The following is an 18,319-nucleotide window of genomic DNA, read 5'->3' as shown; positions in this document are numbered from 1 at the left end:
CACGAACCCGTGTCCCCTGCATCGGCAGGCGGACTCTCAACCACTGCGCCACCAGGGAAGCCCTCAAACCTATACTTTTAATTGTGATTGTGGTATGTTGAAAACTGAATTTGAAACCAGAGAGCCTTTGTTTAGTCCAGGGTCTACATAGAGCTGTATAACTTTGGGCAATTTAATGTTTTTGTAACTCAGATTTTTCTCTCTGTAAAATAGGGGTGGTTAATTCTACCTCATACTAAAAACTGAATATCACATAAAATCATTTTTGTAATTCATAAAGTTGTTAAAGGTTTTGATCATTAAAATGGCAGCTTTTAAAAAAATTTATTATTAGAGATGATTATAATTAAGCATGGTTTTAAGAATCCTTATAAAACTTCAGATTTTATCATATGGTTTTAATTCTCTTATATTCTTATTTCATAAATACTAAAGCTACTTTATTATTATTTTGCATAAGTGAATTTCCCAGTCTGGAAATTTTTAGAAAGTTTTTTCTTTAATAATTTTTTGTTTAAAGAAAGATTAAATGCGAAATAATGTCTTTAATAATGTATGGTTAACAATTATCTATGATAGTTATCTTATAAAAATAAAAATTAAATTTGTTATTTTGTGTTACAGCTAGAAGAATTGAATTCTTCCATGTATCCTTTGCTTAACATCAACAGTGAAAAGTTCACAGATTATAATTTTTGGTGAATAGTCCCAATCAAGTGAAGAAACCTACTGCTATTTACTGGGGCCATCTTTCCCTTTAGTTTCTAAATGGAATTTCCCAGTTGTTTTGTATGCTGAAATTTTGTTTTTCTATGGTTTGTGCTTTGCTCTGTATGGTTTCTGGGTTTTTAAGACAAATTTTTTAAATGTTTTAATCAAGAGAATTAAGAATTAGGCTAGTTGCCGTATACATTATTTTGAATCTTAGATTCTTAAGCTAAATGGAAGTGGGATAGCAGACATAATACAGTACTCTAAATTTAGTATTAGAACTAGAATATTTTAGATGCATTAAAGTGTATTATAGGAGTAACTTAAAGGAAATCACAAAGGCACATGTAAAATATTCATGTTTTGACATTTCAATTTACAGCAGTTATTTCAAGAAATTTTTTAAATGTATTTTTGAACATACTGATAGGCACAATGTGAGATATATAAGAACAACCAAAAAATGATCCTGCCTGTAAAATAGCTTTAGTGGTAAGACATCTCTTTGAACCAAATAGTGAGATACTGGAAAGGATACTGGTTGTAGAGTTAAGAGATTTGATTTTCGAAATTTGGTTCCACGTTTTGCTAATGTAAATTTGGGTAGATTGTTTAACATTTCAGAGTATCATCTTTAATATGGGGTAACTGCTACATGTAGTCATGTGTATATGAAAATTTCCAAACTATATAGAATATATATTTTTAAAAATCACTCTTATTGCAGTAACATATACTGTTACTAACTGCTGAATTGTGCAGTAAAAACAATGAAGAAATAGGAAGATATATACAAATCCAGTAATAGTAATTAATATCTCACCTTTACTGAATACCTACTATTTGCCAAGCATTATATGAAGTGTTTTACACGCATTATCTCATTTGGTCCTACTCTTGGAAATAGGTGGTGTTATATTCCCCATTTTACAGATGAAGAAAATACAGTTTTGAGAAGCCACATAAACTGTAGTAGATATTAATGTAAGATACCACTGCCAAGAAAGAGTTTAATATGGGGGTAAGATAGGAGTTAATTAGGAGGCTTTTCTTAGTAGTAGTTCCCGGTTCTTTTTTTTCTTTGTATTTGTCTTACATTATATTCTATGCTTTATATTCTCTCTCTGCTTATGACACATTAACTCCTCTCCTTTTATCTGAGTTTCTGTTAAACATTTAGACTCATTTGTCTCCCGCTTTCCTCACTTCAGCCCCAGTGGTTAAGCAGGCCGTGGTGGTAGACTGCAAGCGCATGGCCTTTGAATCGCTTGGTCTCAGGTCTTGGTAAGCAGCTGTGTAACCTTGAGCAAAGCCTAGCAACCCTAGTTTCCTCATCTGTAATAAATGTTCTTTCCGTATTCATACTTTCCCTTCCTAATTTTCCTCTCTGTCATCAGTGCCCCTATTATTTTTATTTTTTAAACATCTTTATTGGAGTGTAATTGCTTTACAATGTTGTGTTAGTTTCTGCTTTATAACAAAGTGAATCAGTTATACATACACATACATCCCCATATCTTCTCCCTCTTGTGCCTCCCTCCCACCCTCCCTATCCCACCCCTCTAGGTAGACACAAAGCACTGAGCTGATCTCCCTGTGCGATGCAGCTGCTTCCCACTAGCTAGCTATTTTACATTTGTTAGTGTATATATGTCCATGCCATTCTCTCACTTCATCCCAGCTTACCCTTCCCCATCCCCGTGTCCTCAAGTCCATTCTCTATGTCTGCGTCTTTATTCCTGTCCTGCCCCTAGGCTCATCAGAACCATTTTTTTTTTAGACTACATATATATGCGTTAGCATACGGTATTTGTTTTTCTCTTTCTGACTTACTTCACCCTGTATTGACAGACTCTAGGTCCATCCACCTCAACTCAAATAACTCAATTTCGTTTCTTTTTATGGCCAAGTAATATTCCATTGTATATATGTGCCACATCTTCTTTATCCATTCATCTGTCGATGGACACTTAGGTTGCTTCCATGTCCTGACTATTGTAAATAGTGCTGCAATGAACATTGTGGTACATGTCTCTTTTTGAATTATGGTTTTCTCAAGTGCCCCTATTATTTTAATCTTCAAGATTGTTTAAAACTCCCTTCTATGACTATAGCAGACATTGCTAATCAGTCATGGCACTATCTGCCATTTAGCCTGGACAGGGACATGAAATTATTTGCTGTCTTAATTACAGTTAGTTGTCAGGTGTTATCAGTTCTGTTTTGTATTCTTCCTTCATTCTCTACCCTCATCACCTGATTCCACAACCTTTCAAATTTCTGTTCTCTAGAAACCCTAGAGCTGCACTGTCCAATATGGCAGCCACTAGCCAAGTAACTACTGAGCACATGAAGTGATGGCAACATGGATTGACGTGTGCTTTAAGTGTAACGTGCACACCTGATTTCAAAGATTTAGAATGAAAAGATGTACACTATCAATATTTTTATGATTACATGTTGAAATGATAATTTTATGATGATGAGTATAAATAAAATATATTTTAAAAACTATGTGGCTTACATTATATTTCTATTGGACAGTACTGCTGTAGACTTTAGACGTTGCCACTGAGTTATTCTTCCTAAAACATCACTTTCATCTTGCCATTCTTGTTTCTTACCAAGTTTTTACTATGTCAGATTTTTAGAAGGTTCTCAGTAATTTGATCACGGCATATTCATCCTGTTATAGTTTTCATTATTTTTCATTTCCACCAAGTTGGCTCTCTGCATGCCCAAGTTCATGCTCACCTTAATGCCTTTGTTCAGGTTGTACTTCCTACCTAGAGTTGCTCTGGCCTCCCCCTTCTCCTTATCAAATAACACTCAAGCTGACCACTTCCATAAAGCATTTTGTTTGTACCCCAAACTAGCATTCTGCGTTATTTCATTATCTGTTGATATGTGTTAAATCTCAACCTTCCAACTGAACAAGATGTCTCTGACGGCACAGCTCATGTCTGTACATTTTTGCAAATGTCTGCTGTACTCGTATTGCTAGCATTTAGTTGTCCTCAGTATATCCAGATCATTGTTTGAATTGAGTCTTGAAAAACAGGTGGCAAGTGGATCATATATATGAAAGAGGAAAATGAAAGGCAGTGATGAGAAGGGAATGGAATAAACTATGCAGGAATTTTATCCTATTTCCATTTTTCTTGAAGAATAATTCAGAGGATTATAGGAAAGGTTTTAGAGCTATGACGATTTTATTTCATTCTCTTGGACTTTCACAAAGAAATTATTTTCCCAAGGAAATGAAGTGGTGTTGTCTTTTCAAGTGAATTTTGTTAATCCAGTAAGTTTTCATATTTGCCTCTAATCAGCTTCTTACCATGAAAATGATTCTTGCTGCATTAAAATAATTCTGTGCTCTATTAGAACCTGGAACATAGTATTTTTTCTATTTTTTAAGCCCTATTTTTTATTTTTATATTTTCTTTTTTTGGCTCCGTTGGGTCTTCGTTGCTGCGCGTGGGCTTTCTCTAGTTGCGGCGAGCAGGGGGCTACTCTTCGTTGTGGTGCACGGCCTTTTCATTATGGTAGCTTCTCGTTGCGGAACACGGGCTCTAGGTGTGCGGGCTTCAGTAGTTGTGGCGCGTGGGCTCAGTAGTTGTGGAATACGGGCTCTAGGCATGTGGGCCTCAGTAGTTGTGGCTCACGGGCTCTAGAGAACAGGCTCAGTTGCTCCATGGCATGTGAGATCTTCCCGGGCCAGAGATTGAACCTGTGTCCCCTGCATTGGCAGGCGGACTCTTAATCACGGCGCCACCAGGGAAGTCCTGGAACATAGTCTTGAATCAGTGATTTGTTTTTAAATCTTCAAATTCTAGACATAGTAAAATTACTTTACTCCATTTAAAGATTGTCTTACCACATCCGATTTTCTCAATAGCAGCATAGGCACTTTCCCTTTAAACATACTTCTTTTTTTATTACCTCTGTCTCTTAGCTCTTGAATGTTATTTCCAGAAATTTAAAAGAAGTATTCATTAGAGAGTGAAAATCTTCTTAACTGATGAATCCAGACAGAAACTCCATTTGGCAGATGCACAAGATGTTCCAAATACTTCTGCCGGCTAAAATGAAATGCAGTCGCTTTCTCGTGGTTTGAAGAAAAGCAGCATTCTTTACTCTTCTAGCTGAATCCAGTAGCAGAATCATCTTCCACAATAAGGAATTAATTAAAGTGCAAGTGCAGCGACTGCTTTCACATGCTGCTTTCAGTGAACTCGACTTGCCATAATTCACCATAACTGGAGGCCTCGGCCTTGTGGAAGGCATAATCAGGAAATGTGATACAGAGCTTTTGCTGCTATGCTTTATATTGTTGCCTTACGGGTTATACTTGAAATGCACTGTGCTGAATGTTGTTGATGGGGCTGAAGGATTTATCCTTCCTGAGCTCACCAAACTTATTCCACTGTTGATCATAAGTTGATGATGCCCAGGCTTTTTGTGGGAGCCCAGCTTCAGTTTACGTTAGGTAATCAGTACACACGCCCAGTGTGTTTTCTAGTGGCCAGTGACAACAAAATGTTAAATGAGTATTTGTGAAATTCGCTATTTTTAATAAAGTGATTGTTTTAAATTAGTCTCTCTCTCTGTTTTGGAGAAACCTGTAGTCTTCAATCTGGGAATACAAGGGCTCAGTCCTCAAAGGTAAACTGTGTTTAGAAAACTGAGGTTCTGTAACTTTCTTGCAAATCTTGCAACTTATGAACATTTAAATATTGGCATAATGAAAAGAGCATGGTCTTTGACCTTACTTAGACCTTGATTTGAATCCGCATTCTGCCCATTAGCTTTGGGTTCATGTGTGTTTGCTCAGTTTCTATTTTAATTTTTATTTTTAATCTAGAAAATGAGGTTAATGACCAGCTTGTAGTGGTTGTTATGAAGAAGTAAAAAAGTACATATAAGATGCTTAGCACAATAGCCGACACCAGTAATGTTCAGCAAACAGTAGCTGAACATTAACATTAGTTTTTAAATAGCTTTATTGAAATAATTCATATGCCATAGAATTTACCTTTTCTAAAGTATATAATTCAGCGGTTTATAGTAGATTCACAGAGTTGTGCATCCCTCATCATAATTTAATTCTAGAACATGTTCGTCACCTCAGAAAGAAACTCATTAGCAGTCACTCCCTATCTCCCGAACCCCTCAGCCCTTGACAACAGTAATCTATTTTCTGTTTCTAAGGATTTGCCAGTTCTGAACATTTTCTATCAATGGAATCATACAATACGTGGCTTTTGTAACTGGCTTCTTTTACTTAGTATAATGTTTTCAAGGTTTCAAGGTTCATCCATGTTGTAGCATGTTATCAATACTTCTTTTCCTGGCCAAATCACATTCCATTGTATGGATATACCACATTTTGTTTATCCATTTATAGCTCACTTGCCTTCACCTTGTAGAATAGGTCCATGCTTCTTCCTCCTTGTTTCCAGGCCACAGAAACAAGCACCTAATGGGAGATGGGGAGGGTGGGGACCCATTGAACAATATTTTTTTAAAGTCTCAATTTCAGTAATTTTTGGCATTCTGCATTCCAAGAGTTTTGATCAGTTTATCTAATCAGTCCTTTTAATAAATACCCCTTTTAAAACTGAGAAAATCACCAGAACATTAAATGTAACCTTCAAAACTGCTTTGTTGGATTGAGCAAATAGGGATTCCAAGGGAAAAAGCATTCTAGGGTCTGACAGAGCAAAAGGAAACTTTGCCAATTGACGTGTTTTTCTTGGATGGGTCCTGAGATAGAGTAAAGCAAAAGCTGTTTCCTGTGGCTTAGTGACAGAGCAGCAGATTGACCTTGTTTATTCAGCTGGTTCATTTGTCCTTTGTGTCAGTGAACCCCATGTGGGTCCCAGGTAACAAATTTTTAGTTTATCTAATTTGTATCCTTTCACACAACTAAAACATGTTAAAAGCAACAGGGGAAAAAAATGAGGTGCCTGGATCAGAATAAAATTTATTATTTATATAGATGTTGCATATTTATTGTAGAAATTTTTTTAGTTGATTTTTTAAAAGTACTACGGGAGCAAACCATTTAACATTTGCTTACATACTTCCAGACTTCTTAGACAAACGTTTATTTACAAAAATTAGGTAGTACTATTCATATGGTTTCCTAACCTGTTTTTCATGTTGTGAACGTCTTTCCTTGGTGGTAACTATTCATCTACATATAAAAGAAAAAAACTTCCAGGCTTCACAATAAACACTTAAAGGCATTTTGACCAGAACCATTAGAAATTAATTAAGAAGGATGTTGCTTTGGCTTTGGTACCTCCTGTATAATGTGAAAATTGGCAATAAGTATTAAAATATTCTGAGGATTTGCTGAAGATACGAAACCCCACCTTTTCCATCACACAGCCTTAAAATTGCTGGCTTTCTTTGAGAGCAAGGAAACGTTGGCTTCTGTATCCAAGTCTCCTGTAGGGGTCTGGCCCCACTGCTCCGTGTCTTCAGGGGCTTCTGGAACTACAGTGATGCCCGGGATCCCACCGCAGACTCCCTGAAGGGTGACAAAGAAGCGGGAACGCCGCCCGGGCCGGAATCCGGTGCAGCCCTTAAGGAGGGGGCGTTGGCCGGCAGGGCACTGGCGCTCGGGGCTTGGTACGCCGGCCTCTGGGCCTTCCAGCTGGGAAGGTGGGGTCGGTCACACGCGCGGTCCCTCCAGCCGCTCTGGAACCCTGTGTGGGTGCTGGTGCCGGGAGCTGCGGGGCCACGTGGTCGGTCTCTATGGAGACAGCGGGCTGCCGGCCCCGCCCCTGCCCCTCAGGCTGCGTCCGGGGTCCTGCTCTTGCAGCTCCACGAGGTCCAAAGAGGAGGCAGACACCCGGAGCCTCGACTCTCCGCCACCTCCCGGAGGTAAAGCGCTTGCCTTCCGGGCTGCACAGCTTTTTCTTGGGGCCATGGGGGCCCAGCCCCCGGGCGGTTTAGTTCCCGGTGCAGCCTCGGGAAGACCCAAAGCAGCGCCCTCGCTGGGCTCCCCCTCGGTGACCTTGGAGAACCACAGCACTGAAGTGGCGCTTGGGAGAAACACCACTGTCCCTGCCTAGGGTCAGTTTGAATTGGGCTGTGGCCAGTAAACTGTTATCTCCTGCAGAGCACGCATTTGAGATAGGGATGAAGTCATTGAGTTATTGAGCAGTTTGGAAAACACTGATCTTCATAGGATTCTGAGCTGGCTCACAGCGACTCCCTCCCTCCTTCGGGCAGTTCTCACCCTCTTCCTCCGGCCAGAGTCTGAAAAGTGGGGTCACGGTGGGGGCGGGGAGTGAGAGGGATGGGGGGGCAGGTAGTGAAAGAGAAATACAAAGAATCTACTGTGAATACAGTAAGTGGTTAGAACTGTATAGCTCTGAAAAGTTAATATGCTAAGATTTGATGAATAGGGTTATAGTCATGTATAGATCAATAAGATCAAATCTTAGTTAAAATCGTGATACTTATATTTTATCTTTTTAAAAGGACCCATGCTCTGCTTATTAATCAACCTTGCCATGTATCAGAACAGGATATCCTAACAACACACGTATTCAAGTGCAGCACAACCCGTGTAATTGTTTTCAGGCCCATCTTGACATTTGTGCATCATTGGAACCTCAAAAATCGTGCTCTAAAAACCACTATTTACGTGAAAGAAAGTAGGGGTTGGGACTTGGAAGTTTTAGAACAACAATAATTGATTATTCTTCTTGAATGAATTTAAATAGTACAGTCACTTCTTGTTATGATTTTAATGTTATAGCTTTAAACTTCTATATCTGTGAGCAAATCCAGCATTTGATTATGTCCAGTTTTGGCTCACAAAACTCCTGTGCCTCAAACATGCTATTACTTTCATTATTTATTTGTGCATTTAATAAAAATTATATACCAGTTTATGTTCAAAATGGCATGTTTTTACATGCCCTGAATATAGGACATTTAACTTAACCGGAATTATCTTTCATTTCTATTTTTTCACAAATCACACTCACTTTTCCTGTATACCCGTTCTTTTCTGCAATCTTTAGAACCACACAACCTCTGAGGAGGCATATTTAAGGAATTAACTTTTAGAAAATAAATGAATCATTGTACAACTGGCAATGTGAATTGCCAAAGTACTCATATGTAGGTACCTCTGTGCCAGGGAACAATGTTTTGTTTCCAGTTTCCACTCCAAGTCAGTGTCTTGTACAGTGGAGTAGGACCCGAGTAATTTACATTCCTCCAGCTGTGTAACCAATCACCTGTGGAAACATAGTTAATGACAACAGGGTTCTGATTTATCCCAGTGATGATTTAGCTCTCTGTATGGACTGGCAGCTGTCCAGCCCTCTCACCCCTTAACCTGGCTTTGGTTGTTACACACCAGGCACCACCCGCCACCCCCCACCCGCCTTTTTCTCCCTAAGCATGGAGGTGCAAGTGTGGATTGCTGAGTTTCTCATTGATATGTCAGTTATAAAGAATAATAAGTCATGGGATAGAAAGTATATTTCCAAATTAACCCATACCAGTCATACATCCAATTCAAGTTACACTCACATGTTAGGAAAAAATCCAGTATAACCTTTAAACTTGATACCGGTTACTACCTGTGTGACCTTGGAATATTTTCTTTACCCTGTTCTTTTCATCTGTAATCAAACTCCCAGGATGAATGTGAGAAATAAATGAGCTTGTGTATGGGAAAGAGACTTACTAGCACTGTGTTAGTCAGAGTAGCTACTCAAAAAAATGTAGGATGTTAAATATAGCCTTTATTCCATGTCCGCCTCCCCACTTTGATTTAGTTACTTAATATGTTTGTTGGATCCAGTAACACATGAGAAGAGTCACAGATTGGGGTCTCCTCTTTATTCCCTTTTTGCACCAAACTTTAGAAATATTTAGAGCCCTTGTTTTACAGAGTGAGGTAAGAAATAGTTCTCCAGTTTGTGTCACCCACACTGGAGTTTCAATTCAGTGGAAAACTAGGCTGTAAGCAAAGCAGCAGCAGGACATTTCCTCTTCCAAGAATGACTCGCTACTTTGTATTAGAACAAGAGAGATCCTAAATGATCAAGGAAGAACTTTGTGGTACAGTATTTTGGCTTTTGGAGAAAGCACTTGGAGAAAAGATGAAAAAAATTGATGAGAATTTGATTTTGTACATTTAGGTTTTGAGTCTCTCTTGGTATTAGAAGATACTGTAGCTGTCCGATTGTAAACATAATTCACAATAAATATTCTTGCCCCCAGAGTGAATTCTCATCTCAAATACGTACGCTTTCTTCCAATTTGCTGATGTTGTGAAAGAATAATCTGTCCGATCTACATATGAATTCAATTCTAAGCTTATTTTGCCATCTAACTCACTTGACATAATGATGGAAATTACTAATAAGAAGATCACACAAGTTGATAGGTTGTTACAGTTGTGATGCAGTTGTCAAATCCTAATAATCAGTGAAGGAATTTGGCTTTTTCTTGGCTAGCAACTTTTCTTTCAGTCCTTGAATTTAGAAAATTGGTGGATGTGAACAATTATTCATTTACTCACTCAGCAACTACTTGCCAAGTCCCTACCTGTTGGCAGGCACTACAAGGTAGGCAGCTTCTAAAATGACTCCCAACGACCCCAGCTTCCTGGTGTTCATGCCCTTTTGAATCTCCTCTCCTCAAGTGGAGGCTAGACTTGTTTCTAATGCAGGGTTTGCCAAACTTTTTCTGTAAAGGGCCAGGTAGGAAATTTTGTTTGCTCTGTGAGCCATATGGTTTCTTTCCCAATTACTCAATTCTGCTGTTGTACTGAAAAGCAACTGCAGACAATATGTAAATAAATATGATTAGCTGTCTTTCAATAAAACTATTTACAAAAATGGGCAGTGGGCCAAATATGGCCTGCTGACCATGTTTGCTGACCCCTGCTCTGACGAATCAAAAAGCAATGGTACATCACTTCTGAGATTTTGTTACAGACTTTAGCTTCCATCTTGCCTGCCCTCTCTTGCCCTCTCGCTTGCTTACTTGGGTGGAAGCCAGCTGCCGTCTTGTGAGCTAAGCTGTGGAGAAGCCCACCTGGGAGGGGAGCCTCCAGCCTGCAAGGAAATGAGGCCCTTTCTCCTCAGTCTGTGAGGAACTGAATCGTGCTGACAACCCTCTACCCAAGCTTGGAAGTGGATCCTTCCCCAGTTCAGCTTTGGGATGACAAAAGCTGCAGCTGACACTTGGGTTGTGAGAGACCCTGAACCAGAGGACCTAGTTAAGCCATGCTTGACCCCTGACTGTGAGAGAATAAATGCTTTTTTAAACCAACTACGTTTTGGGACTGTTTGTTACACAGCACTAGATACCCACCATGATACCCACATTAGACAACTAATACACTTCATGATAGGCTCCTTTAACAATGAACAAGAGATATGCTACATATTACCTCCTTCTCTTGGAGATTGACTGAACATCAATATACTAAATTTGCAAAACATCCTACAAAAAAACAGTTTTAATTTTGTTCAATCAATCATTTCCAGGCATATTTAACCACAGATGCTGTTTTTCTGGGAAATACCTATTAATATCTTATGGAGCTACTATTTGGAGAGTTTTGTGTTGTATTTTTTAGAGGCTGAAAGAATTTTTAAAAATTATTTTAGTTTTATTTCTAAAATTTTTGGCTGCATTAGGTCTTCGTTGCTGCATGTGGGCTTTCTCTAGTTGTGGTGAGTGGAGGCTACTCTTCGTTGTGGTGCACGGGCTTCTCATTGTGGTGGCTTCTCTTGTTGCGGAGCACGGGCTCTAGGTGCACGGGCTTCAGTAGTTATGGCTGGCAGGCTCTAGAGTGCAGGCTCAGTAGGTGTGGCGCACGGGCTTAGCTGCTCCTCGGCATGTGGGATCTTCCTGGACCAGGGATTGAACCCATGTCCCCTGCATTGGCAGACAGATTCTTAACCACTGTGCCACCAAGGAAGTCCCTGGAGAGATTTTAAATGCTGGACTATGAAAAGAAATCATTCCACTTAAAGAAGTAGTGATTGCCAGCATGCCGTCTCTCCCTGGATCAAATAACTAGTCAATAAAGTAACATATTCATCTAAGAGAATGAATATAATCCTGTGGGAATTTGTATCTGTGTCTATGTTTATATCTGTATATGATGTACTGTACTCACATATTGAAGCCCACCAGCAGAGATAGCAACTATTCTTTCTGTAATGTTCCGCTCATTTTGTAACTCAGTAATACCTTACCACAGAGGATAATACCAATTTTGAGAAGTTGCTAAGTAAAAATCCCTTATGTTGGCTCTTGGAGAGATTTCACATAACAACAGCTGGGCATCTTATGAAACTAAGGATTTGTTTTGATTTAATGTTGATTCAGAGGGAGGTATTTAATTTTCCACATTGCCATGAGGTTTTTATCTGAACATTACTGTGCTGTAGTTTGCCAAGACACATCACTGCCTTGCTTCACACGTGAGGAGACTGAGGCTCAGAGATGAAATTACTTGTAAAGCTTTAATTTTGGAGGGGAGGTTGAGGTTTTTTGTTTGTTTGTTTTTGGCCGTGCGGCATGTGGGATCTTAGTTCCCAGACCAGGGATCAAACCCATGCCCCCTGCAGTGGAAGCATGGAGTCTTAACCACTGGACCACCAGTGAAGTCCCTAAGGCTTCAATTTAGGGGGATCAGAGCAGGAATTCAAATGTGGTGCTCACCATGTCATGCTGCCCTTCTGTAATATTTCTGAAACTGTTCCTAATATGGTACATGCCTTTCTGAGATAGTCATTTTTAAAATGTGCTTCTGTCTCATTGAAGTGTAATAAGCGTAGAGGCACCACCAGTGTTTGGCTTATTCTCAGATTCTTCTGACTTGCCAATAAAATTTCTTCAGCTACTCCAGGCTGAAGAAATTCACATTGTTCCCTCTCTTCTTGGTATTTATAGCAACAGAGGGTTGCTTAGAAACTTAGGCATTTCTGATGCTTGAATCTCAGCTAGAATTTCAGTGGAAGCAGTCATCCAATTTGTGTTTTAACATCTTCTGTAATGGACATAACCTCCCAAGACAGCTAATGCTGCTGAAGTGATTGTTTTCCCACTTAGTCTGAGCCAAAATCCATCTCTCTGACCTCATCCATTGTTCTTCATTTTGTCTTCTGGGCACTCACAAGCCATGTGTAATTGAATTTATATGTAAAAAGCCTCCAGATATTGATGTAGGTGTGGTACAGTGTGAGAAAGTGGTCCACTTGCTATTTCTCTTTTTTAAATAGATACTCTGTTTTCTATAAATGGAAAAATCTCTCTCTTCCTCTTTGATTTGAAATCTAAGAAGTGCCCATGTATACATGAGTCTATTTTGGACCCTTCTCTTCTGCTCCCCTGATTAGTTGTTTGTCCCCATGCTAATACCATGTCATCTTATTAGTGCAGCTTTATAATGTTTTTCTACATTAATTGTTTATTGAAGTATAGTTGATTTACAATATTATATTAGTTTCAGGTCTATAGCATAGTGATTCAGTGCTTTTACAGATTATACTCCATTAAAAGTTATTACAAGGTAATGGCTGTTAATTCCCTGTGCTATATACAATATATCCTTGTTTTTTTGTTTGTTTGTTTTGTGTTTTTTTGTGGTACGCGGGCCTCTCACTGTTGTGGCCTCTCCCGTTGCGGAGCACAGGCTCTGGACGCACAGGCTCAGCGCCCATGGCTCACGGGCCCAGCCGCTCCGCAGCATGTGGGATCTTCCCGGACCGGGGCACGAACCCGCGTCCCCTGCATCGGCAGGTGGACTCTCAACCACTGCGCCACCAGGGAAGCCCTGTTTGTTTGTTTTTATTGAAGGACAGTTGATCTACAAAGTTGTGTTAGTTTCAGGTGTATTGCAAAGTGATTCAGTTAATGTGTATATGTTAATCCCAAACACCCAATTTATCTCTCCTCCCCTATAAGTCGTCTCGATATCTAGAAACACATCTCCCTCTCTTGCTCTTCCAGACTGTCTGGACTACTTTAGCCTTGTAAATTTCCATAAACATTTTAGAATCAGCTTTTCAAGTTACACACATACAATATCACTTTGGGATTTTTTTTGAGATTGCATTGAATCTGTAGATCAATTTGAGAGGATTAGTCTCTTCATTTTTCTGAATCTCTAATACATATCTCTAAACATCTCTCTCCATTGATTTAGGTCTCTAAAAATTGTTTATCAGTAAAGTTTTCTATCTTTATAAAGTTGTACTTTTACTTTTTCTAGGTACTTAGTAGTATTTGATGTTGTTTTAAAACTTCTTAATCAAAATAGAAGACATAGAAAAATATGCAAGTTATAAGTGTAATACTCGATGAATTACAAAGTGAACTCACCCCGGCTCCCACCCCTAGGTCCATACCAGCACCCCAGAATCCCCTCTCATATCCCTTCTAGTCATTACCTTCTCTTTCCTCCCCAAAGGTAACCACTATCCTGACTTCAACCACTAGAGCATAGAACTTTGTATAAATAAAACCATGCAAGGGGCTTCCCTGGTGGCGCAGTGGTTGAGAGTCCGCCTGCCGATGCAGGGGACACGGGTTCGTGCCCCAGTCCGGGAAGATCCCACATGTCGCGGAGCGGCTGTGCCCGTGAGCCATGCCCGCTGAGCCTGCGCGTCCGGAGCCTGTGCTCCGCAACGGGAGAGGCCACAAAAGTGAGAGGCCCGCTTACCGCAAAAAAGGAAAAAAAAAAAAAAAACCATGCAAAATGTATTACTTTGTTTCCAGCTTCCCTTGTTTAATGTCTTAGGTGTGTGATTCATGCATATTGTTGTGTGTAGCAGCAGCCTGTTCATTGACCTGTAGCATTCTATTGCATGAATATATGACAATATATTTATCTATTCAACTGTTGATGGATGCTTGGGTTGTATCCAGTTTGGAGCTATCCAAAGCAGCTATGAACATTCTTGTGGATATATTTGGTCCACATGTACATGTTTTTCTGTTGGGTCAAGTGTACGCATATGTTCAACTTTAGGAAATAATGCCCGTTTTTCAAGTACTTATACTAATTTACACTTTGACCAGCTATATATGATCTCTGGATGCTCACCAACACACAACTTTGTCAGTCTGTGCTGGATAACAAACCATCCCCAAATCTGAAACAGGAATCATTGTTTTTCACAATTCTGTGGGTTCACAATTCATCTGGGCAGTTCCACTTGCTGTTGTAGGCTGGGGTCATTCATCTGGTTGCATTTACCTGAGAGCTCAGCTGGAACTGGAATACCCGAGAAGGCTTCATTCACACATCTGGTGCTCTGACTGGGGTGGCTGAAATAGTTGGGGGCTGGTTCAACCTCTGTCTTTCCATGTGGTCTCACCTCACTCAGTAATCTAGCCCAAGCTTATTTACCCGGCAGCTAGATGTCAAGACTGCAGAAAGAGAAACTGCAAGTCTCAAAGCCCAGGACCAGAAGTCATATATCATCACTTCCATAACATCCTATTGGTTATAACAAGGCAGGGCTAGTGCAGATTTGTGGGGAGGAAGGGCAATAAGACTCCACTTCTTGATGGGAGAACTGGATGGGAACAATCATTCCTGGCTATATGTACAGACAATATACCACGTTGCATCCTCTGGTCACAACAATTCACATGCCTTTCACAAGAAGAATGCATTTACCCCATCCCAAGACACCCAAAGTCTCATCCAGTTATGGTATCAGTCTAGAAGTCCAGTCTCTCGTGATCTGCATCAGGTCCAATAGCAAGTGAGGCTCCTTGTCTGTCACTGCTCTTGAACTGGAGACCTGTGAATTTAGCTGTCTCCCAGACACCTAGATTACACTAGTGAAACACAAAAAGGGTAACCACAGCTGTCTTTCCTATTCACAAAGGCAGGAAACAGAAGTCATATGGCAGTTTCTAGTACATAGCAATTCCGAAATTCAGCCAGACCAGTTGTCCTGATAATTCCTTGATTATGGTCCAGGTCTACTCCCTGGGAGTAGTCTCCTAATCCATTGTTCTCAGCTTCTCTTGGCTCTGCAATACTGACTCTTGGCTCTGCACTACTGACTCTTGGCTCTGTTCTCTGAGTCACCCATCTTTTTCAATAAGAAATTATCTGTGGTTGCAGTTGCAAAGCTTTCTCAGCCTGCTTCTTACCTGTAGAAAGCTGGAGGCTCAGAGACTATTTCAGGCCTTCTCAATCCCTTTTATTTCAAGCTGGTCATGCTTTCACCAGAACAATCTTCTTGACAATTTTGTGGGCTTTCTGTGTATCTTATTATAATCCATTCTCTTCAACAAAGGCTGCATCCACAAATCCCTTTGAGATAGGCCCCTGGCTGCCTTGGGATATGAATCAGGGTGCTGTGGGACAAAGTCTCTAAGACTCTTAGGAACTCTTATTTTCTAAATGAGAGGGTCTACCAGACACACCACCTTAAACCTTTCAAAGACCTTATCAAGGAGGTCTTTGAAATGAAGCCATTTATTACTTTGAGACTTTTTGCTGGCTGGATATACTGTACTAGATGTTCTTTATTTCTGCTAGATTCTGCTAAAAAACTAAATAGATTTTCAGGTCAATTCATGTCTCTCTTATTGTATCATATTCAGCTAAGAAGCCAGTCAGAACTTTCTATATCCTGCTTGGAATCTCTTTAGCCAGGTCTGCACATTACTTGGTAGATTTCCTATTGTCCACATTAACGCAGGCAACAGTGTTACTAAACATTCCACGGCTACATAACACAGGTGATCCTTTTTCTAGCCTTTCTTAGCAACTTCACTGTTCTTCTAGGCTCCACGGACAGTCTCCTCACCACCCTTCCAATTTCCACTTGCTGCCCCTTTTCGACATCATTGCCGTATGCTTTATGTTACGGCAATACTCTACTTCCAGGTATGAATTTTTTCTATCAGTTTTTATTGCTGAATGACAAAACGCTCCAAACTCTAGTGGCTTAAAACAATCTTTTACTATTATGATTCTGAGGATCAGCTGGGCCCAACGGAACGCAGTGGTTCTACTCCATGTGTTGCTGACTAGAATCTTCCTTTCCTACTATTCTGCAGTGCCACTAGTGTCATAAATCTAGTGAGATATATTTGTGAGTCTGTTTCTGGACTCAACTGGTTTATGTGTCTATTCTTATGCCAATATCTCATGCTCTATTTACACTAACTTTATAGTAAATAAGTCCTGATACCATGTAGAGTAAGTCTTATTATTTTATTCTTTTTCAAGTTGTCTTTGCTGTTCTTGACCCTTTCCATTTTCATACACATTTCATAATTAGTTTGTCAAACACACACACACACACACACACACACACACACACACGTGCACACAAACAGCCCACCCCACTGCTGGGTTTTGATTAATAGATTAATTTGGTACAACTAACATCTATATAGACGTTACTGTTACTTAGATCTTTAAAAATTTCTCTTGATAAAATTTTTAGTATTCTATGTGGAACATTTGTACCTCTGATTTAAATTGGATTTTTAAAAGTTATTATAAATGACATACTGTTTTTTAATAAAAATTTGTTGTTAGTATACAGAAATTCAAATTTTTTTATGTTGACCTTGTGTATAGCAACCTTCCTAAACATGCGTTAAATCTGACAATTTACCTGTATATTCTTCAGTATTTTCTACATACAATTATGCCACTAATAAATAATGATAGTTTTTTCCTTTTCAATGATTATAATTTAATTTTCTTGCTTTATTACATTGGACAAAATTCCAGAACAATATTGAATAAAGATGGTAGTGGCAATTATAAGGAAAGTTTCAACATTTTACTATTAAGTTTAATGTTTGCTAGTTTCTTATAATATGTGCTAATTTGGATTAGGAAGTTTCTTCTAGTTCTAGGTTGGTAAGATTTTTTTTGTTATGAATGGGAGTTGAATCTTATCAAATGCACTTTTTGTATCTACTGAGATTTTCATGGTTTTCTCCTTTGTTTTATTAATGATGAGAAGTGCATTGATTTTGTAATATCAAATCAAATTTACATTCCAACTTGCTGGTGATATATTAACATTTTTAATACATTGCTGGGTTTGGTGTTCTAATATTTTGACTAGGATTTTTGGACCTATGTTTATGGTAATAAACCTATAATATTCCTCTCTTATAAGGTTCTTGTTGGGTTTTGGTGTTAAGGTTATGCTGACTTCATAGAAGGACCTGGAAATAATTCCCACTTTTTCTATTCTCTGGAATAAGTTTGTTATTTCTTCCTTAAATGTTTGGTAGATAAAAATATTGGTTCCAGGAGTAAGGTGCTGCCATACCAACATCAATACATTCCAAATTATGTGACATTAACATCCAGTCTGGCAGCATGAAATTGTTTTTGGAGACTTGGACAGTCAGCAATCCATGTTACCAAAAAAAATGTATAAAAGTATAGTCTAGAATAGCTTAAAAGGCATATTACATACCTAATGAGCTTGTACTTTATACAAAGAGGTAGAAAATGACTGTTATTAGAATGTGTTCATTTCTACTGGCTGCATTTGCCAAGGTACTACAAGAATTAAAGAAGCTCAGAAAATATTTGGCTGGTTTGCCAGCAGGA

At 39.2% G+C, this 18,319-nt stretch overlaps 1 protein-coding gene across 1 annotated transcript in view; it reads left to right on the top strand.

Moving 5' to 3' along the window:
• The window catches only part of CCDC28A (coiled-coil domain containing 28A), a 17,051-nt gene extending 11,743 nt beyond the window's left edge, over positions 1 to 5,308 (top strand). The window contains exons 5-6 of the mRNA XM_007467597.1: positions 625 to 647; positions 4,743 to 5,308. Coding sequence (XP_007467659.1) covers positions 625 to 647; positions 4,743 to 4,797 — 78 coding nt within the window. The 3' untranslated portion in view covers positions 4,798 to 5,308. The remainder of the gene's footprint in view (positions 1 to 624; positions 648 to 4,742) is intronic.
• The last annotated feature ends 13,011 nt before the right edge of the window (positions 5,309 to 18,319 follow it).

The sequence above is a fragment of the Lipotes vexillifer genome, unplaced genomic scaffold (genome assembly GCF_000442215.2).
Source record: "Lipotes vexillifer unplaced genomic scaffold, Lipotes_vexillifer_v1.1 scaffold569, whole genome shotgun sequence".
In the NCBI taxonomy this organism is placed as follows: domain Eukaryota; kingdom Metazoa; phylum Chordata; class Mammalia; order Artiodactyla; family Lipotidae; genus Lipotes; species Lipotes vexillifer.
The sequence above is the reverse complement of the archived record's forward strand: the minus strand, read 5'-3'. Positions and strand labels throughout refer to the sequence as shown.